At 47.9% G+C, this 19,266-nt stretch overlaps 3 protein-coding genes across 5 annotated transcripts; 1 reads left to right on the top strand and 2 right to left on the bottom strand.

Annotated features, from left to right (window-relative positions):
• Positions 1 to 4,737: 4,737 nt before the first annotated feature.
• On the bottom strand, positions 4,738 to 6,636 carry Sit1 (signaling threshold regulating transmembrane adaptor 1). Its single transcript, XM_034503894.2, has 5 exons — positions 6,211 to 6,636; positions 5,951 to 6,089; positions 5,811 to 5,869; positions 5,629 to 5,690; positions 4,738 to 5,536 (listed from the first exon to the last, which is right to left on the bottom strand). The coding sequence occupies exons 1-5, from the start codon at positions 6,251 to 6,253 to the stop codon at positions 5,303 to 5,305; spliced, it is 537 nt and encodes a 178-aa protein (XP_034359785.1). The 5' UTR covers positions 6,254 to 6,636; the 3' UTR covers positions 4,738 to 5,302.
• A 4,532-nt stretch (positions 6,637 to 11,168) lies between these two features.
• Positions 11,169 to 13,806, top strand: Ccdc107 (coiled-coil domain containing 107). 2 transcript variants are annotated; one of them, XM_034503994.2, is made up of 5 exons: positions 11,169 to 11,391; positions 11,463 to 11,614; positions 13,080 to 13,140; positions 13,227 to 13,317; positions 13,391 to 13,806. In XM_034503994.2, exons 1-5 carry the CDS (start codon positions 11,286 to 11,288, stop codon positions 13,785 to 13,787), a joined length of 807 nt encoding a protein of 268 aa, XP_034359885.1. In that variant the 5' UTR covers positions 11,169 to 11,285; the 3' UTR covers positions 13,788 to 13,806. The 2 variants fall into 2 exon arrangements, with proteins under 2 accessions (XP_034359885.1, XP_034359886.1); XM_034503995.2 differs by having other exon boundaries at positions 11,170 to 11,391; positions 13,083 to 13,140.
• A 276-nt stretch (positions 13,807 to 14,082) lies between these two features.
• On the bottom strand, positions 14,083 to 17,718 carry Arhgef39 (Rho guanine nucleotide exchange factor 39). Of its 2 annotated transcripts, none has more exons than XM_034503993.2 (9): positions 17,515 to 17,718; positions 17,274 to 17,368; positions 16,920 to 17,040; positions 16,614 to 16,732; positions 15,999 to 16,069; positions 15,628 to 15,756; positions 15,123 to 15,352; positions 14,820 to 14,908; positions 14,083 to 14,686 (listed from the first exon to the last, which is right to left on the bottom strand). In XM_034503993.2, the coding sequence occupies exons 1-9, from the start codon at positions 17,650 to 17,652 to the stop codon at positions 14,644 to 14,646; spliced, it is 1,035 nt and encodes a 344-aa protein (XP_034359884.1). In that variant the 5' UTR covers positions 17,653 to 17,718; the 3' UTR covers positions 14,083 to 14,643. The 2 variants fall into 2 exon arrangements, with proteins under 2 accessions (XP_034359884.1, XP_076791218.1); XM_076935103.1 differs by having other exon boundaries at positions 14,083 to 14,683.
• Between the last annotated feature and the right edge of the window lie 1,548 nt (positions 17,719 to 19,266).

Here is a 19,266-nt window from a genome sequence, read left to right as displayed (position 1 = left end):
CCTGAGCTTTGTGAGACTCACAAGAGGGAGAAAAAAACTGCTGAAAGGCAAAACTAGAGCTGAATGGAACAAAGTGATTTTTATCTTACAGCTTTCGTTATCTTATCAGCTGCTGAGGACACTTGCCTCCAAGCCTAGAGGCCTGAGTCCTTTCCCCAAGACACACAAGATGGAGGAGAAAACCAGCTCAGGCCAAATGGCATGATAGTGCATTTAAGCCCAGAGCAGAGTAGCTCCCGGGGGAACTGAGTAAAAAGCAAAGATGTCAGAGGTTCTAATCTTTAGCCCTTCTCTGCTGGTCTTCCCACAGAGAATTATTCAGAAGTCATGTGATCGAAGGGTGGAAGACCTAACTCTGATAGAAACAAAACAGGGAATCTATTAGTTTACATAGCCAAAAAACCCAGAAGGCAGGTCTAGTTCTGCCTGTGGTTAGATTCAAGGCTTTAAGTGACTATGTCATCAAGAACCGGCTTCACATGGCCACCCAGCTCTGCCCCCTCCTGGTAGGCAAAACCATCCTGGAGTTTAAACCTACCCAATGGACTGAAAAGGCCAGGCTAATTCAGTGAGGCCTGGTATAGACAACGGCTGCTATGCCTACAGTCCTTCACCACCTGTAAGTGGTAAGGAAATTCAGAACTTCCTGTTGTTCATCTTTGGTCCAAAATCCTTCTCCTTCTGCTCCAAAGTTTATACCCGTCATCAAAGATGAAGTCAGTAAGAGGGAAAGCTGGGGCTGCAGAAGGCTCTGGTGACTTCCCAGAAACATCTGTCCCCTGGCTGAAATAATGCACCAGGGGTGCAAAGGAATCTACAAAAGGAAGGGACTTGGAACTGTAGACTTGTACAGATGAGGTGACTAACCAGAGAGGTGTGGCTGCTGAAAGGGAGTTGCCTTAGTTTGCTTGTTAAGTGCTTAGAATTTGTGCCACAGCATAAACCTTAATGATAGAGATGAGAGAAGACAAAGGAAGAGAGAGAGAGAGAGAGAGAGAGAGAGAGAGAGAGAGAGAGAGAGAGAGAGAGAGAAAGAGGGGGGGGGAAGAAGCCAGACATAGTGGCACATGCCTTTAACCCCAGCACTTGAGAGGAAGACACAGGTGGATCTTTTAGTGTAAGGCCAAAATTCCCAGCACTTGGGAGGCAAAGACAGGTGGATTTCTGAGTTCGAAGACAGCCTGGTCTACAGAGTGAGTTCCAGGGCAGCCAGAGATACACAGAGAAACGCTGTCTCGAAAAACCAAAACCAAAACCAAAACCAAAACCAAAATCAAAAAAATAAAAAAATAAAAAAGCCAGTCTAGTCTACAAAGCAAGTTCCAGAACAACCAGAACTACACAGAGAAACCCTGTCTTGAAAAACAACAACAAAACAAAAAGGAAAAGGAAGGAAGGAAGAGAGGGAGGGGAGAGAGAGAGAAAGGAAGGGAGGAAGGAAGGAAGAAGAGAGAGAGAGAGAGAGAGAGAGAGAGAGAGAGAGAGAGAGAGAGAGAGAGAGAAAGGAACCTGGTTCAGTGGTAGATCACTTGCTTAGTATGAATGAGGTCCCTGGTTTTGATTTCTAGCACTGAGAGCTGAGAGGCTAGGGAGGGATAGGAAGAGAACGCATAAAACACAGGCTTCAGGGATTGGAAGAAAAATAAAATTCAGATCACACGCCCTGGGGCTACACATAAAACAACAACCAGCCAACCAAACAGAAACTCAATTATGAGCGATGTTTGCCCAGCTCCAATGCGGTCTTGGGTTAGAGTCAAGTGCAACGCCAAACCAGGGGACTACAATTCCCAGGATGCTATGGTCCAGGCCGCATCACGCCTGCGCAGAGGTAATAGCGATGCTGCTTCACTCCCAAAGCGGTCACTGGAGCTTACTTGATTCTGAGCGTTTTGAGTCCAGGATGAGCCCAGTCTGAGGTTCTAAATCAGCTTCCTGTGTTGGAGTCTCGGAGCACTCAGGCCTGGTTACTGCTTGTGTGTGTGCGCGCGTGCTATTCCGATCAGCTCCTCTTCGAAGCCTAAACTTTCTGACGTCCTTCGGGTGCGGGCTCTGAACCAGCTTCAGAAGCACAGCTCCCCTCAGAAGCCCACATCCCGATGTTGTGGTTCTTTTCATCCGGCGTCTGCCACCAAACCACTCTTCCTCCCTCCCACACAATTGCCTGTCCTTGATTGCGACCTAGGTGTCCCTTAGAGATACCCAAGATGGGATCCTCAAAGGTACAGAGACCAGAAGCACCCCACTACCATCTTTCTCATGGACACCCTTGTCTACCAAGAGCATGGTTCCCTATTCTCTGGTTGTCTTTGGGACTTTGCAAATGGAAAGGAGAAAAGTGTGGAAATGAAAACCTCTGCTTCCTCTTTCTTCTGTCCTTTAAACTCAAAAAAGTTCTGTCCGGCTGGAGCTCAGGCTGAAGGCGACTTCTTTGTTCCCCCTGTTCTGCTGTGGGAAACTGGAGCTAAGAAGGAGCTCACCAAGTTGGATTTTTTTTTTTTCCCCCAGAGTGGGGTAGATCATAGATGGGCTACAGAAAAGTTGGAGGAGAGCCGCCAATGGCGTGCAAGAATTGGTTAGACAGAGCAGTGTGTTGCCACCGGGAGAGTTGGGGGGAAGCTTAAGCAGTTTAGAACTGGGCTATATTTCTGTGATGGGGCTCACACCACAAAGATGGATGTATAATGGATGACACTTTGTTTTAAAACCTAAATATTTTTAATCCATCACTTCCCATCCCTACTGCGACATTTTTCAACGTTTTTGATATCTTGTAAAGGCCCTGCCGAGCTCCATCCTACAGGCCTCCAGCCCACGCAGCGACCACTGGAGCTCATTCCTTGCTTCATTCAGTGACTCTTTTCCACCTCACCAGAAAGAAGCAGGAAATCCAAGCTCCTTGGTGCGACTGGCTTCTGTCAGGTCATCAGACTCATCTTGCTCTTTTCTGTTATATCGACTTCACCTCTGGGCCCCGCAGCAACTCTACAGAAGCCTCCTCTCTGCCTAGTGGTGCCCCCTGCTGGACTGTTTCTTACTCTTCCATTTTTCTCAGTACCTGTTAAGTCGTTTCATCTGTGAATTCCTCCACAGGACTCCCTGTTTTCCTCGTTTTAATAATTTCTAGCGTTATCGAGCACTCACAGTCTTAGTGATTCACATATGGTAATTAACTTAAACCACAAAACAAGCTTTCTTTGTTTTCTTTCTTTTTTTCTTGTTAAAGAACAAGGGTCTGGAGAATTGGCTCAGTCTTAACAGCACTTGCTCTTGCAAAGGACCCTGGTTTGGATCCCAGCACCCATATGGTGGCTCACAGCCATCTGTAACTCCAGTTCCAGGAGAAGCAATGCCTTTGCCTTCCTCTGGCCTTTATGGGTCTGAAAACCTGAGTTCAATCCCCAGGTGCCCACACAGTAAAAGGAGAGAACCATCTCCTGCACACACTGTCCCCCACCCCACCCCATCACCATTACTACTAATAATAATGTGGTTTTTACACATTTGAAATCTAACAAGAGCCGGGCGGTGGTGGCGCACGCCTTTAGTCCCAGCACTTGGGAGGCAGAGACAGGTGGATTTCTGGGTTCAAGGCCAGCCTGGTCTACAGAGTGAGTTCCAGGACAGCCAGGGCTACACAGAGAAACCCTGTCACAAAAACAAAAAGAAAAGAAAAGAAAGAAATCCAACATGTTAGACAGTGCCTGACAAGGAATGTCCAGGGTTAACCTCTGGCCTCCACATGTATGCGCACACACGTGACAGCTGTACCCTCCCTCATAAACACGTATATACACACACACAAAATAATACTGCATAAGAAGCATATCTTCCCCATAATAGACTCAGAAACCGAGGCCCGGTTACTAAGGAAGACCTGGGCAATGAGTGGAAGGTGTAGACTTTGAACTCAGGCAGTCTGGCTCTCACACCCACAGTCCTGATCTGTTGTTGACCTGTCTACAACCACTGCATGCCCAACCACTGCATGCCCTACAGTGTAGACTAAGAATACAGCAGGTGGTGGGTGGCCAGCAGGGCCTGTTGAATAGAGGTTTTAAACATAAGTAGTAACAAGTAAAGCTATGGCCAGAACTGTAAGGGACAATTAAGAAAGTGGAATGGGGGCTGGAGAGATGGCTCAGTGGTTAAGAGGTCTTGAGTTCAATTCCCAGCAACCACATGGTAGCTCACAACCATCTGTAATGGGATCCGATGCCCTCTTCTGGTGTGTCTGAAGATAGCATATCTGTACTCAAATCTTTAAAAAGAAGAAGGAAGAGGTGGAGGAAGAAGAGGAGGAGAAAGAAGAGAAGGAAGAGGAGGAGGAGGGCTGGACCACTGTGATGGATCCTCATATAGAATAAAACCATGGTAACTGATACCATCACACGGGTATGGGTAGCACTCAAGAGAATGGGTGTGGAAGCTGATGGAGGAGCTAGGCCAGAAGGTAGGGCCACGGATACAGAAGTAATTGACAGAGTAGTTGAGGACTGGTGAGTGTTCAGACCCCAGTAGCAATGGGGTGGCTCTGAGTATGAGTCTGGTGAATGTTCTAGAATCAGGAATAGCATCTGGGTAGCAGGGCTCCAGTCCTTCACCCTCAGCATCTACCTCTTCAATCTTTCCCCAGCTAGGCACCCCCAGAAATGCTCGACACAATGCCAACCAAAGCTCACCCCCACATATACACACTCTTTAGAAGTCTGTTACAAACCTGCAGCTTCTGGTTAAAAGACAAACATTTTTTTGAGATGCTTTATTTGAAATCCAGGGGATGCCAGAGGTAGCACAGCCTGAAAGCCATTTTCTGTCCAGGGTTTTCAGGTCAGAAACCAAACTTAGGACCCTAGGAGCCTTCCAGCTGTGGGCTCCCATGCATGATACCCACCCACATCCTCTCTGGCTTTTACCCACTCCTCCCTGCCCACTTCCTGTGTCTGAAAAGACAATGAGGTATCTGGGTAAGCTTAGAGGGGATATGGGGAACCTGGTTAAACCCTAAAAGAAGGGAAAGGTGTGAGCAACTGGTTTGGGGGCTTACAGGAGCACATAGAAAAGGTAAGTGCTGAGGAGATCCCCCTTTGCAACTCCATCCTCAGGAAACCAGGAGCCTTTATCCTCTGAGATGTATGTTTGTCATCATGCAATTTAGGAAGTTCAGGATAGGTCATCACCTGTCACTCAGCAAAGTCTCAATGTCCGGGAGGTGGTTAGAAACTAGACATGCCCTAGCCAAGGCAGCAGGAATCCCTGACCCAGTAGCTGAGCCACGGGTGCTCACAGTTCCATGTTCTCCTCAGCTGGGTGCAGGCTGGCTATTGGCATAGGCTTGATCTGGGAAAGAAGCCCGGCCTCTGCGTGTCTGGGCACACACGGAGGCATAAAGTTCTGGCTCAGGGCCTGGGGCCTGGGGCTTTGGCTCAGAGTCCAGCACCACCTCACAGTACTTGATGGGGGTCCCGGAGCTGGGGATCCGACCTTGAGCGGGTCGCAGCTGCAGGCTAGTGTAGCACGTGGCCTCCTCTGCTCCCTGGAGATGGAGGTTGTTAGCTGGTCTCTGCACCCTCGGGAACAGTCCCCCCATTTCCTTCCCTCCCCCTTTTCTTCAGCCAGTTGACTCACCCTGGCAAGGCCTCCAGAGGATGGGTCCTGCTCTTCTGACCTTGGTTCTTGAGACAGCCGACCTGGGACAAGGGCACCGGAATCTGACTAGCTCCTCGTTGCCCCGGGCGTCTCCATTATCTCCAACTTCATCCCATGAACTAGGAACTTGTGTCCTGTCCCTCCCCGACCGCATTGCCTACCTGTCTGTAAATAGTGCAGGTTCCCGTACAGGGGAACTTCTTCCACGGACCTTCCAGAGCTGCAGCATAGAGTTTGGGAGTGAGACTTTTTAGTTAAGAGAGAGTACTCGGTTAACCCATCCCAGTTATCCCTCACTCACGGCGGTTCCTGTCCCTCCTGGTTCCTTCTCCGACCGCGGGTCCACTGGGACAAGAGTGCAGCCAATGAGATGAGAAGCAGCATTGTCACAATTCCTAAGAGGGCCCACAGTCCCCATGCCTTGGTTACGGAGGGGATCCCTGTGGATGCGAATGGACGGGGTTGTTACTATCTTACACAAACCCCTTCCCCAGCCAGTATCAGATAGAACATGGAACCACATAACCCCTCCCCCAGGAGTCCCTGCCCCGCCCAACTTACCCGGTGCTAGTTGACTAGCAGTGGTACAGTTATCTCTGCTCATGACTGCTGCTGGTGCGAGTCGGGGATCAGTCCTACTTATGGCCTGACAGTTGTCACAGCCCCCACAACCCCGGTGCCTCCTTAAACCTGGCCTCCACAGCTCAGCATCGCCAACACTGACAGTGTCAAACTTGCTGGTTTCCGGAGAGGAAGGCAGAGAGGAGGGATGAGCAAAAGAACAAAGACCCCGCCCTGTGCCTGCACCTGCATCACCCTGAGCTCACAACTCTCTGAAATCCTCATGGCCCTGAGTCCCCTTCAGCAGGGAGGAGACACAGCCTGAGTGTTCTGTGCCGCCTGCTGCTGAGTCTACAGAGGCTCTGAAGAGCAGAGGTGGCATGAGACAGGACGAACAAGGACCGGAGGCCTTAGCCACGGGATGTCCACCATTTCTCTTTGGCTCACACTGCCATGAAGGAGATTATCTTGATGAGTGTGGCTTCAGAACACACAGTTCCACTACCGGAAATGGTTGTATTTATTTCTGTAGCCCAGGCTGGCTTCAAACTCAATATGAACTTGAACTCCTGACCTTCCTTCCTCCAACTACCAAATTCTGGAATTACAGCCATGGAAAACCACTATGCCCATTGAGAAATATCTGTGTACTATTGTTGTTGGTGTTGCTAGTGTTATAATTGTTACTAGTTACAACTATTATAATCATCTAAATTGTCTGTGGGACCCTGTCACTACATTAATTTCATTAAGGGAATCTCTGATCCAGGCTAACTCAGGCAAACTGGGCCTGTCTTTGCAGTTCGTCACTTGCTAGAGAGACTAGTGAAGAGTTCCAGGGCTATATAGTGAAACCTTGTCTCAGGGGTGGGGCTGGGTAGGGGACAGCTCAGTCAGCAAAGGACTTGCCTAAGAAATTGCAAAGACCCGCAGGACAGTGGTGGTGCACACCTTTAATCCCAGCACTTGGGAGACAAAGGCAGGCGGATTTCTAAGTTCGAGGCCAGCCTGGTCTACAGAGTGAGTTCCAGGACAGCCAGAGCCACACAGAGAAACCCTGTCTCGAAAAACAAACAAAGAAAAAGAGTGCTGGTTACTTTTCTAGAGGACCAGAGTCTGATTCCCAGTACCCATACAGTTGTTGACAACCATTTCTGAAATCAGTTCTAGGGGATCTGACACCTTCTCCGGCCACTATAGGTACCAGGCATGCATGTAAGTGATACACAGACAGATATGAAGGCAAAACACGTATACCAATTATGAAATAAAAATTTTAAAGAGCTTAAAAAACAAAAATACTTGAAAACGTTATATAAAATAAATTAAAAGAAATAATAACAGGAAAAAGTGCTGTTTGCAACATACAGGGACCAGGTCCTGTGTTCAATCCCCAGAGCCAGTAAATAAATAAAACTAAAAATTATGGGATAGTGAGAAAAATCAACCTGTTACTTAATTCCTTTTTTAAAAAGATTTATTTATTTTATCTATATGAGTCCACTGTCGCTGACCTCAGACACACCAGAAGAGGGCATGGATCCTATTGCAGATGGTTGTGAGCCACCATGTGGTTGCTGGGAATTGAACTCAGGATCTGTGGAAGAGCAGTCAGTGCCCTTAACCTCTGAGCCATCTCTCCAGCCTGCTTAATTTCTAATTCCTTCATTCAAGGTGACCATTTGGTGTTTTAATTTATATTTAAGGTTTTCTGAAATTTGTTTTAAAATGTGAATTTATGCTAAATTTTTCCTTATATTTAAGACATTTTCTAGTAGTTATCTATCTGTTACTTCATATAAAAAAAAAAACGTTTTAATAAATTGTGTGTATGGGTTTTGTGTGTGTGTGTGAGAGAGAGAGAGAGAAAGAGAGAGAGAGAGCACAGTTGTGCCTTTGGAAGCCCAGAGGGCATCAGATTCTTGAAGCTGGAGTTACAGGTAACTGCTGAGATTTGAACATGGATCCTCTGGAAGAACAACAACTGCTTTTTTTTTTTTTTTTTTTTTTTTTTTTGGTTTTTCAAGACAGGGTTTCTCTGTGTAGCTCTGGCTGTCCTGGAACTCACTCTGTAGACCAGGCTGTCCTGGAACTCAGAAATTCACCTGCCTTTGCCTCCCAAGTGCTGGGATTAAAGGCATGTGCCACCACTGCCCGGCATAACAAGTGCTTTTAACCATCCCTCCAGCCTGTAAGAGAAACTTTTAAAAATGAAATTTAAGGGCTTTGGGGTAGCTCAGAAAGACTCTCTGTTATGGAGGCATGAGAGCTTGGGTTTAAATCCTCACCCACCCCAGTGTTGGGAGCAGAGTTCTCTGCTCTGCCAGTTTGGACAACATGGTAAGCAACACATTGAATGGCCATTTTACCTCCACATGTGTGTGCTTGGGTGCACACACCCATGTACACTACACACACACACACACACACACACACACACACACACACAAAATAAAGTCTAAAAAAGCAAAACTTAAAACACTGTTTACCACCTTTTTCAATATGAAGATTAACTATACTTACTTGAAAATGTAATGATGTAATCATTAAAGTAATTAAGATCCATTGCTGTTTCTTGTTCTGTAATTAATTTAAAATTGCTAACTATATACATTTTTATACTAGCATGCTTATATATCTAGAGAGTTCAATACTTTTAAAGTTATGTTCCCTGTCTGTGTCTTTCCTGGGTTTCATTTTTATTTTATTGAAAATGATATTGACATTTAGAGAATTTTTAAAAATATCTCTTTGGGACTGGAGATGTAGCCCCATTGATAGTGTATCATACATGTAATATGCACACAGCCCTGGGGTTGACAGCCAGTACCAAGTGAATGCACCCCTATAATCCCTGCACTCAGGAGCTAATAGAACCCAGAGGATCAGAAGTTCAAAGCCAGTTTTGCCTATATAGCATGCTCAAGGCCAGCCTGGATTACATAGAATTTTGCCTCAAAAAAATAAAAAATCTGCTTAGGTGTCAAATACACTAAGTATAGTCTTGATTTCTTATCAGCACTTTAGAAGAGCTGATGAGAAAAGGCACTTGGGTGGTGAGATGGTGGGATGAGTTGGAGGCCAATCTGGGTTATGAGTTCAAATCTAACTTAGACTACATAGCAAGAGCATGTAAAAAAAAAAAAAAAGTAGTAGTAGTAATAGAAGGAGGAGGAGGAGGAAGAGGGAGAAGAGGAGGAAGAGGAGGAGGAGGAGGAGAAGAAGCATGAAATTTGAAGGCACACACTAATAGTTCCAGTGTACGGGAAGAAAAAGCAGGCATTTCAGAAGTTCTAGTGCATACTTGATTGCATACATAAGTGGTTCTGAGGCCACCCTGGACTACCTGACTCAAAACTCCAAAACTGAAAAGGCAGCCATCAGCGAGAGTCATTTATCCCATTAGAATGGACCTGAACTTATTATCTACACCCACTATGCCAACTGGCAGCAACTCCAGGTTTGTCCCTCTCTTCTTTCCCATCCAAGCTGTCTTGGAGCAATCAATTTAACAACTCATGTTGCCCTGCCCTGCCCTTCTGCTCCCGTCTCTGGAAAAACAAGATAAGACTCCCATGTTTTATTCATTTATTTAACACATGTGTACCTCGTGCCTGGTGATTGCTAAGTCCTGGAGACAGAGCTGCAAGGAACGTGTTTCTCCCCTCAGAGAGCTATTGATCTGAAGATGGCCCTGTGTTGCACCGGTAAAAGATAACAGGGAAAGAGGCATGTGCTAGCTACATCTCTAGTAAGCCCAGCACTCCAGAGACTATAGTAGGAGGACCTTGTGCTTTAGGTCAGAAAAGGCTACTGAGACTGTCTCAGACAACAGCGTGAAGCCGACAGTGTTAACACTGTCCTAGTTTTTGTTTGTTTTTGAGAGAGGGTCTCACTGTGTGGGCCAGGCCTTGAACTCATAGAGATCTGCCTGCCTTTGTCTCCCCACTGCTGGGATTAAAGGAGTGTGGTGCCACACACATGTGGCAGTTCTGTGAATCTTGGGTGGTACTACAAAATCCCAGCATTTGAGAAATGGAAGCAGAAGGGTCGGGAATTCTAGGCCAGCCCCAGCTACATGAGGATGAGGTCAGCCTAGGCTACATGAGACCTAGAAGAACCTAATTGTATTTGCCTTTTGGGTCGTTGTGAACATTCATTCATTAATTTCATTCATTTCCTCAAGTTTACCTAGCAACAAGTGACTAGGCTTGGACAATAAAATGGGGAAAAAAACAAAAAAAAAAAAAAAAACAAAAACAGTCCTGGTCTCTTTGGATTCCCAGCCTAGTGGTATTAAAGAAAGAATAAATTAGAAAGACAGACTTGTTTTCTGTTTCTTACTTCTATTCGCTAGTGTCTCAGGTCTCAGGAAAGGGTGACCTTGATTATTCTTTAACTGGCTCTGAAGGTTGTGTAGGTAAAAGACAAGCCGCGCTGAGAATGAGCCCCGTGTGGTTGGTGCGCTCCAGGTCGCACTGCCTGCGTCACTATGTGAGCTGACGGATGACACCCCGCTGCACGCCGCTCGGCTCGCCCCCGAGGGAGATCGCTTCTTGGCGGGCTAACAGTGACTAGCGGGGGAAGTCTACGCGCGTGTGCACGCGGCACTCTCTGCCCATGGTCCGGGGACTTTCCCCTAGGCGGAAGGATAAGGAACACGTCCTCCGTACGTAGCCTAGGAAACAGGCCTTCAGAGCGACCTGCTGTGCCTTCCTGGCGCGAATAATTTATAGCTCAACTACATCCTTTATTTTTTGCTTATGGTGAGAATAATTGGGCACTTTATATCTAAAAACAACAAACCATTGTTTTATGCATGATACCGTAGACTGAAAGATTTGTTTTGGAAGCATAATTCTTTAAGGAAGCTATAAGTAGATAGGGCATTAATTAATGTAGGAAAGCTGGTGGGAGTGGTTTATGCAAATATTGTTTGACCCACCCGGATACGGGCGTGGCCACTTTAAGCGACCCAGACCCGGAGTAGTTGTGGTCTCTTGCGCTTGCGCACTAGGACTGGAGGCCAGCGTTGGAACGCGGGGACCTCGACGCACCGTTCTGGTGGGCCAGGCATGGCGGGCTCTGGCCCCGTGTTGAGTATTCTGGGGCTGTTACTTGTGTCTGCGCAGTTTGGAGTCCTTGGAGAGCGTCCCAGCTCCGATCTGGGGGCACACCCAGGTATTAGCGAGGGCTGCTGGAGGGAGGCTGGGACTGCCTGGTAGAAGCTGACTGGTGGCTTTAATCCACAGAACGCCGCTCCCCGGTCGGTCCCGGGACCACCGAACCTCGGCGGCAGCCACCACCCAAGGACCAGCACGAGCGGGCCCGAGCTGGATCAGTGTCTTTGGGCGTGCTGTACACCGCAGCCGTCGTGGCTTTTGTACTGTTCAAGTGTTTGCAGGTGCGGTATGGCAGTGGGTTGCGGGAGCCCTGGGCCTTAATCTCTTGGGAGCGCTACAGTGTCAAGAACAAGACACCACTTCCCGGCTACCTGTACAATGAGGACTACATTATATATATATTATATATTGGTTTTTCTACATTATAGGGGCGTTTGAGGATCCAGAGAGGTAATGGATGTAAGGGGGCTGAGAAATTGTAATGACCGTTACCTCCAGTAAAGAGCGATTTTCATACTGGAGCTCATCCACTTAGTGTCTGATATAAGTGGGATTTTAACCCAACTAGTGTCAATATGCAAAAAAAAGAAGTTTCTACTGAAGCTCCAACCTTGGCCCAAGGGGTCGATCGCTGCTGCAACAGAGGGTCTAGTGTACCAGAGGTTTCATGTTCTCTTTGGGAAGGAAGCCCTGAAATGTGAACTGACAGTACATTCTGACGGATTTGAAACTGTTGATGTGGAAAGTGCTGTATCTTCAACTCTGGTCAATTACCTGCACTAGGAAATAGAGGCTGAACTAATTAGTAACATAAAACTAGATGAGATTAACGAGCCCAGGCAGACTTGACAGGCTAGGATGAAGATTAATAAATTCTAGCCGGGCGTAGTGTTGGACACCTTTAATCCCAGCATTCGGGAGACAGAGGCAGGAAGAGCCCTGTGAGTTCAAGGCCAGCCTCTACAGAACTAGTTCCAGAACAGTCAGAGCTGCTACCCAAAGAAACCTTGTCTCAAAATCAAAACAAACAAAAGTGTCGTATTCCTGGAGTTAAGCAGTCGGGAAGAAGAGGTACAGAATCTGTGGAAGAGATGTAGGCATTGCAGCTGACACTTTCATGGTGTGTTTTAATGACCTATTTTCCAATTAAAGGCTCTGAACAGAGGCTTGTGCTTTATCTACCCATCAGAGAACACTAGGAGAATTGTATCCTAAAAATAAACTGGAGGGCCCTGCCTTTAAGAGCAAAGAGCACTATATAGTTAGTTTTTTGTTTGGTTTTTTTTTTTGTTTTGTTTTGTTTTTTTAATCTGTAATGGGGAGTAAATGTGAATTGAACAGATTGTGGGCTTTTTTGGTTTGTTTGCCATCAAAGACTGAGGGAACAGGACCTGGTGACACAGTCCTGTTATTCCGACTACTCTGGGGGAGGATTGTAAGTCTAAGGCCTGTCTGGACAATTCTGCAAGACTATATCTTGAAGACGATGAAGGGTACGGATGCTAACTAAGGAGGCAGGGGTGCGAGCAGGCTTCAGATTCCTACTGTAGAGTTTCACATTCCAAAGAGCACTTCAGCAGTCTGGCCATGTGTGGGCATCCTGGCATGTTCTGGGTAAGCAACTGGACTAGAAACAACTGTGATTCTCTGAGGTGGATGCCCAGAGCTTTCTCTGGGGCTCCTCTCTTCACTGGCTCTGAGGTGCCGGGGCCTTTGCTGCAGCTTTGTCTTTATCCGCTTCCTCAGCAGGGCCCAGATGAGGCTGCTGTTCTCCGAGAGGAAAAAAACAAGAAATCCTCACAGTCAGGTGGGTTGAGAAATTAGTGGTGGTTTCTGGGAGTGGAGTAGATCAGGGTACTGCAGGAGTGACCCTGCCATTTACCTTACTCCCAGAACAACAGCTGGTGCAGCTGACACAACAGCTGGCCCAGACGGAACAGCACCTGAACAACCTGATGACCCAGCTGGATCCCCTTTTTGAAAGGTGAGAATTTGTGGCGTGGGTGAGGTGGGAGCCGGAGACCGACTGGGCAGCCCCTGAGTGGGTATTTCTGCAGGGTGACTACTTTGGTTGGAACCCAGCGGGAACTTCTAAACACAAAACTAAAGACCATCCACCACCTTCTACAAGACTGCAAGCCTGACACAGGAGTGGAACTTCCAGAACCAGGAAAAGCTTGGGAGGTATCTGATGGCTGGGACGCAATGGCCATGAAACTGGAGCAGGCTGGTCTTTCCCTCACAGAAGCCAGCATACCTTTTTCTGAGGACCTAGGGAAAGAAGACCAAGAAGAAGCTAGAAACACTCAGGCCTGGGAAGAGCCCATAAACTGGAGCCCAGAGACATGGAACCTAGCTCCCTCCTGGGAGGTGGAGCAGGGGCTGAGGAGGAGGTGGCACAAGACTGTGACAAAGGGTCCAGCAGTAAATGGGGGACAGCCACTGAAGGTTTAGTAAAAACAGTCACCTCGTACTGGGTGTTCCTCTGTGCTTTTCCCACTCCCAGATGTATGTACACACGTACACATACACACACACACACACACACACACACACACACACACACACACGGCACATAAGCCAACTGGGCCTCCCTTATTAGGAAGAGAGAGAAGACAGAGGGAGCTACAGTTCTTCCCTTGTGTTTCTGAGGCTACCGCACCAAGGCTCAACATCCATTTTCTGAGGCTACCGATATGCTACCCACCAAGGCTCAACCTCCATTTTCTCATGGTTTAGACAGAAAGGCCTTTGTAAAATAGCACTTTATTAAAATACAGTGGAGAAATAAGTTATAGAACTTTTATAACATAGGAGGTAGTTCAGGAGGATCTGGAGTTCAAGGTCACCCTGGGCTACATGAAAACTTATCTCAAGAAAAAAAATTATATATTCCTACCTGCCTACCTACAATATCGAGGTATGGCAGCACACACCTGTAAACCCAACACCTGAGAGACAGAGGCAGGAAGAATTCAAGTTCTCAGTCAACCTGGGTCACATAGTAAGATCCTGCCTCAAAATTAAAACAAGAAACCATAGGCGACAACAAAATGGCCTTTACAAAGCTGCAAATGGAATAAACAACCAGCCACAGCCAGCAGCAGCTTGCAGCCCCCAGGGGCAGGGCACGAGAGGGGCTTGTTCAACTGAGACTCAACTAAAGGACATTCCCGCTGTTCTTGGCTCGGCTCTATCCCTGAGTACCCTCAGTTCTGGAATTCGTAAGGTTCTTCCTAGGCATGCCCAGCTGCCACATGTATCCCAGGATAGCAGTGAGTGTGGCCCAGCACATTTGTAGATGACAGTGTCATGTTGCAGTGTCGCTTCTGTGGGTCGAGCTCTTCTGGCTTCTGTGGGAAGAAAACAGTCTTGGGCACTGGAATGAGTGCTGTCCTCAGTCACCTACAGGGATGGGAGGGGCTGTGAGAGCCACTGCTCCTCCCCAGCTCTTCACAGCATGCTCGCCAGAGAGACATGGCTTACCTGATAGCCAGAGTCAGGCTGTGGTACCATTGTGACAGCTCCTCCTGGTCAGTAGACATAAGCAGTAGCTTCTCATGGGGAAAGGACAGCTAGGGAGAAACCACTTAGTTCAGAGCAAGTCAGGCTGGGGCCCTCACTTGCTGGGTCCCATGATGCTAACTCAGGGATAAGGCTATGACCAAGTATGAAACCTTAGTCCCAACAATCCCCGTGTATTCTCATGAAAAGGGAGCTAGCCCAAGTGATTGGCTGATCTACAACTACAAGTATATTTTGAGCCCGGATTTCCCATCTACCACTTACACTGAGCAAACCACCACAAGGTCCTCCTGAATGGCCAAAGACCCTGCTAAGTTGACACTGGGACATAGGGTACAGAGCTCTGCAGACAAAGGTGCCACTCTTCAGCAGGTGCAATGGGGGCCGAGGCTTGGTCATGAGGAGCACGTCAGAGAAAAGGAAGAACATCCGGGGCCGTGGCTCCCCAGTGGGAGGCACTGCTAAAAGCCAACCCTGTCGTAGGAACCAGCGTCCTTGAAAATGAGAGAGCCATTATTGTACAGCTCAAGAATCCATAGGAACACAAGAGAGACAGGAAGTTGGGGGGGGGTGTTATTGTGTGGGTATGCAGAGGTCAGAGGACAACTCTGGAGTCAGTTCTCTCCTTCTACCTTTATGTGGGTTCCGGGATTAACTCAGTTCATACAGCAAGCAAGCACGTCACCCACTGAGCCATCTTGCCAGCCCAACGTGCTGGCATTGTAGAGGAAGACAAGCGAATAAGCAAGGGGCAAAGTCCGCAGTCTACCTGAAGTAAGCCCTTTTGCCTTGCGTCCACTGAGTAGAGCCTGGACACGCAACAGATGCTGGTCATTCTTCTGATTCTGGCTGATGGCGTGGACCTTCTGGGCAGTCTCACTTACCAAGCGGGCAGCCCCTGGAACAACACCCTGTGCCTCACTTCCAACAGAACGTTGGCTGTGAGTGGCTCTTGGTAGTAAGAGACAAGCTAGTCTGGAGATGGGAGGTTCTAGTTTCTTGAAGAAAAGGCAGGGCAGTTAGGGACACTGTACATTCATTCCATGGAAGACAGGGACATACCAGACACTGTTGGAGGTCAGAACCAGAGAGGCATTCAGGATAGGCAACCTCTGCCTGAGTTGAGGAACTAGAACCTACGTGTGAGCTGTTGGTAGTCAGGGCTGTTGGGAACTGTGTTTTCAGCCAAAGCCACAACAAGATTCTCGTACCTGGAAGTGGACAGTTGGAAGTGAAGGAAGGGAAGCAGAGCCAGGCTAAATGCCTGGTTAAGATCAGCTCCCTGACATTCACTTCTTAACTGTCAGTCAGGAAAGGCCTGTCTCCTCTGTTTCCCCTCTTTAACCTGGGGCTCCTTGGAATCTGGGATCACATTACACTTCTGTCCTACACTGAAGAATCAGGAGGCTGGGTCAGAAGATGAAACCAAATCAAACCAAATCACAGACAACCTATGAGTCCTGGCACAGAACTTCAAGACTAGGCCAACCCCTCATCTCCTGAGCTTTTCCAGAGAGCCTGTATCCGGCCTTGGGGCAGGTTCCCTGCGTTCAGTAAACAATCCTACAGAGCCAGATCTGCCGCTGCAGATCCTGGATATCCCTGTGCGTCAACATTTACTCTGGTAAAAGCTTTTTAGAAGCAATTTGGCCCAGAAAAGCAGAGTTGGGATAGAACCTATGGCATCTCCACAAAGCTGCAGGCCTTGGTTATGCAGGCCGAGATGATAATTCCAGCATAGAGAAATTCACTCACTGTTGAAGCCGCTGCAGAGGCAGAGGGAGCAGGTCCTGGAGCTGAAGACCCCTAAATTCAGGGCGACCTTCCTGAAGCCGCACGAACCTTCGGAAACGCTTATTCTTCTTCAGCTGCTCCTGGGTTGAGAGGGAGAGTTCACATGAGGGAGAGAAGTCACTTCTCAAATGACAATCAGGAAGCTGTGCACTCCTGCGGGGAATCTGGTCCTTGGAGAGATGTTAGCAAGGGGCTGGGTTCTAATGCAAGAAACTAATTAGGTCTCTAAATTAATGGGTAGGGAGGAAGAGACAGACTGCAGGTTACCTGAAGGGTAGTCTGAGACCTGTCTGCGTTGGCAGCAAATTGGGTGTAGAGCTCCAGGTGGGGGCAGAAGCCATCAAGCCCGGGCCCCCATTGTCCTTCTTCCAGATAGGGAAGCAGCTCTCTGTGTGGACAAAGGTCAGTTAAAGAGCAAGCCAACAACTACTCTATGCTCCCTCATACACTTCCTGTAGGAAGGTAGGGAGGTAGGGAGGTAGTGCTATTATCCCATTTTACAGCTTGAGACACCGGCAGGTTAAGGCATTGGGCCAACCCCACAGGTGAGAAAGTTGGCAGATGAACTTGGCCTTTCTGACTCGGCTTGATGCTCCCTCTCCCTGCAACTCTTCCACTCACAGGCTGGCGGCATAGATGAGCTCCCAGGTCCCAAACAGTGTCTGGCGCTCTGTTGGTCGTAGTGTCCCTTTGGCTTTCAGGATCCCCAAGAAGTACTGTGGAGGGAAAGAATACAACATACTTAGTCTGTAGCAAGAGGAAGCCAACGTCAGGTGCAGCCAGAAACTGTAGAAGTCAGTCTGAACTCCCGACCTCGGGGAAGCAAGGTCTGCGACCCTCCCACACCCGCACCGAGCCCCACCGTGGCCACCAGCCCCAGTTGTTCCTGGTAGCGCCGCTCAGTCTCCAGCAGCTCCCGAGCGGTGCAGACACGTTTTCGTTCCCAACGAGCACGCTGCTGTCGCACTGGGCAACACGCGGCGGAACCCGGACTCTCCATGCCTGACCCAGGATTTTAGTTTTCCTGCAGCGTCGCGCGGAAGATTCAAATTCCAACCGCTCAGTGGGCGGGGCAGCGGGGGTGCGGCCCAGGAGCCGAGCGCTCAGCATAGAGCATGCGCGGGCAGCCGCTAGCGGGGCCGGGCTCGTCCGCCTGCGTCCGCCCCACCCGCCAGGGCGGCGCTATAGGTGCTCGGCGAGGTCGCGCGAGTTCCAGGTGTGGCATCGGTACCAGGCGCTAAGGTGACACAACGGTCTGAACACGGAGAACAGGAGACTCCAAAATGCAGACATTGTCAGGGTTTTAGTGTCTAACTGAGAATTGGGAATGTGGGGATAATTAAGGTACATACTAGGTCCTGAGTCCAAGCCAGACAGTAAAGCGAGTCTTGGTCAGTCATTCCCAGTGCTTTCAATAACTACGAACCTTTGAACTTTGGAAAAAAGTGTGTAAGATTTAAGCTAATGTTTGTTTACTCATTTTATTTTCTGTCATCGTTGAGGTAGGGTCCTATAAATGTAGGCTGGTCTTGAACTGTGTTTGAGCATGACCTTGATTTTATCCTCCTGCCTCCAGCTTCCAAGTGCTGAGATTGGTCTCACACCATCATATCCCGTTTATGAGGTGCTGAGATGGAAGTCACTCATGCCTACTGGGCAAGCACTCTGCCGTCTACGGTCCTGATTTTTTTTTTTTTTTTTTTCATTTCATACTGATCTAAACTTAACCACCAACTAGCTTCCGGTGAAGAGGAGTCGGGTTCATTCTCATTCATATTCATTCTCTCTCTCTCTCTCTCTCTCTCTCTCTCTCTCTCTCTCTCTCTCTCTCTCTCTCTCTCAACTTGTTCTCTCATACAATACAACCCAACCGCAGTTTCCCCTTCCTCCACTCCCCTCAATCCCTCTCCCAACCTTTTCCTTCCCCAGTTCCAATAAAAGACAACACTTTACGGTGCTAACTGCAGATCTTATTGAAAAGAGAATGCTCTACATTTTCCTTAAGACTTTGAGGAATGAAGCTGGAGTCATGGACAGTTGTGGTCACTTAATGTGGGTGCTGGGAATCTCCCTGGAGCTGGTGGAGTCATTGGCAGTTGTGGCTACTTGATGTGGGTCCTGGGAATCAAAATCTGGGTCTTCTAGGAAAGCAGGGAGCATTCTTAACTGCCTAGCCATCTCTCATACAGATACACACATAATTTTAAAATAATTAAAATAAATATTTTAAATGAGGGTGGGGGCTGGAAAGATGGTTTATTGGCTAAGAGTGCACTGGTTACTCTTCCAGAGGACCCAGGTTCAATTCCTATATGATGCACAGCCATCTTCAACTCCAGTTCCAGGGGATCAGATGCCTGCTTTTGACTTTGTCAGGCACCAAGCATACACATGATACACAAATTTACACCTAGGGAAAACACCCGTGTGTGTGTGTGTGTGTGTGTGTGTGTAATGATAAAATAAAAAAGTTCTAAAAACTATCAAAATGGGAAAACGCTTATAGTAAATACAATGCCAAGAGAGAAAGAAAAGGCTGTCTACAGAGCAGTTTATGTAATGTGATTCCCTCTGCATAAAAATGAACATAGAAGGCTGGAAAGCTAAGTTATTG

This window comes from Arvicanthis niloticus, chromosome 5, assembly GCF_011762505.2.
Source record: "Arvicanthis niloticus isolate mArvNil1 chromosome 5, mArvNil1.pat.X, whole genome shotgun sequence".
Classification (NCBI taxonomy): domain Eukaryota; kingdom Metazoa; phylum Chordata; class Mammalia; order Rodentia; family Muridae; genus Arvicanthis; species Arvicanthis niloticus.
The sequence above is the reverse complement of the archived record's forward strand: the minus strand, read 5'-3'. Positions and strand labels throughout refer to the sequence as shown.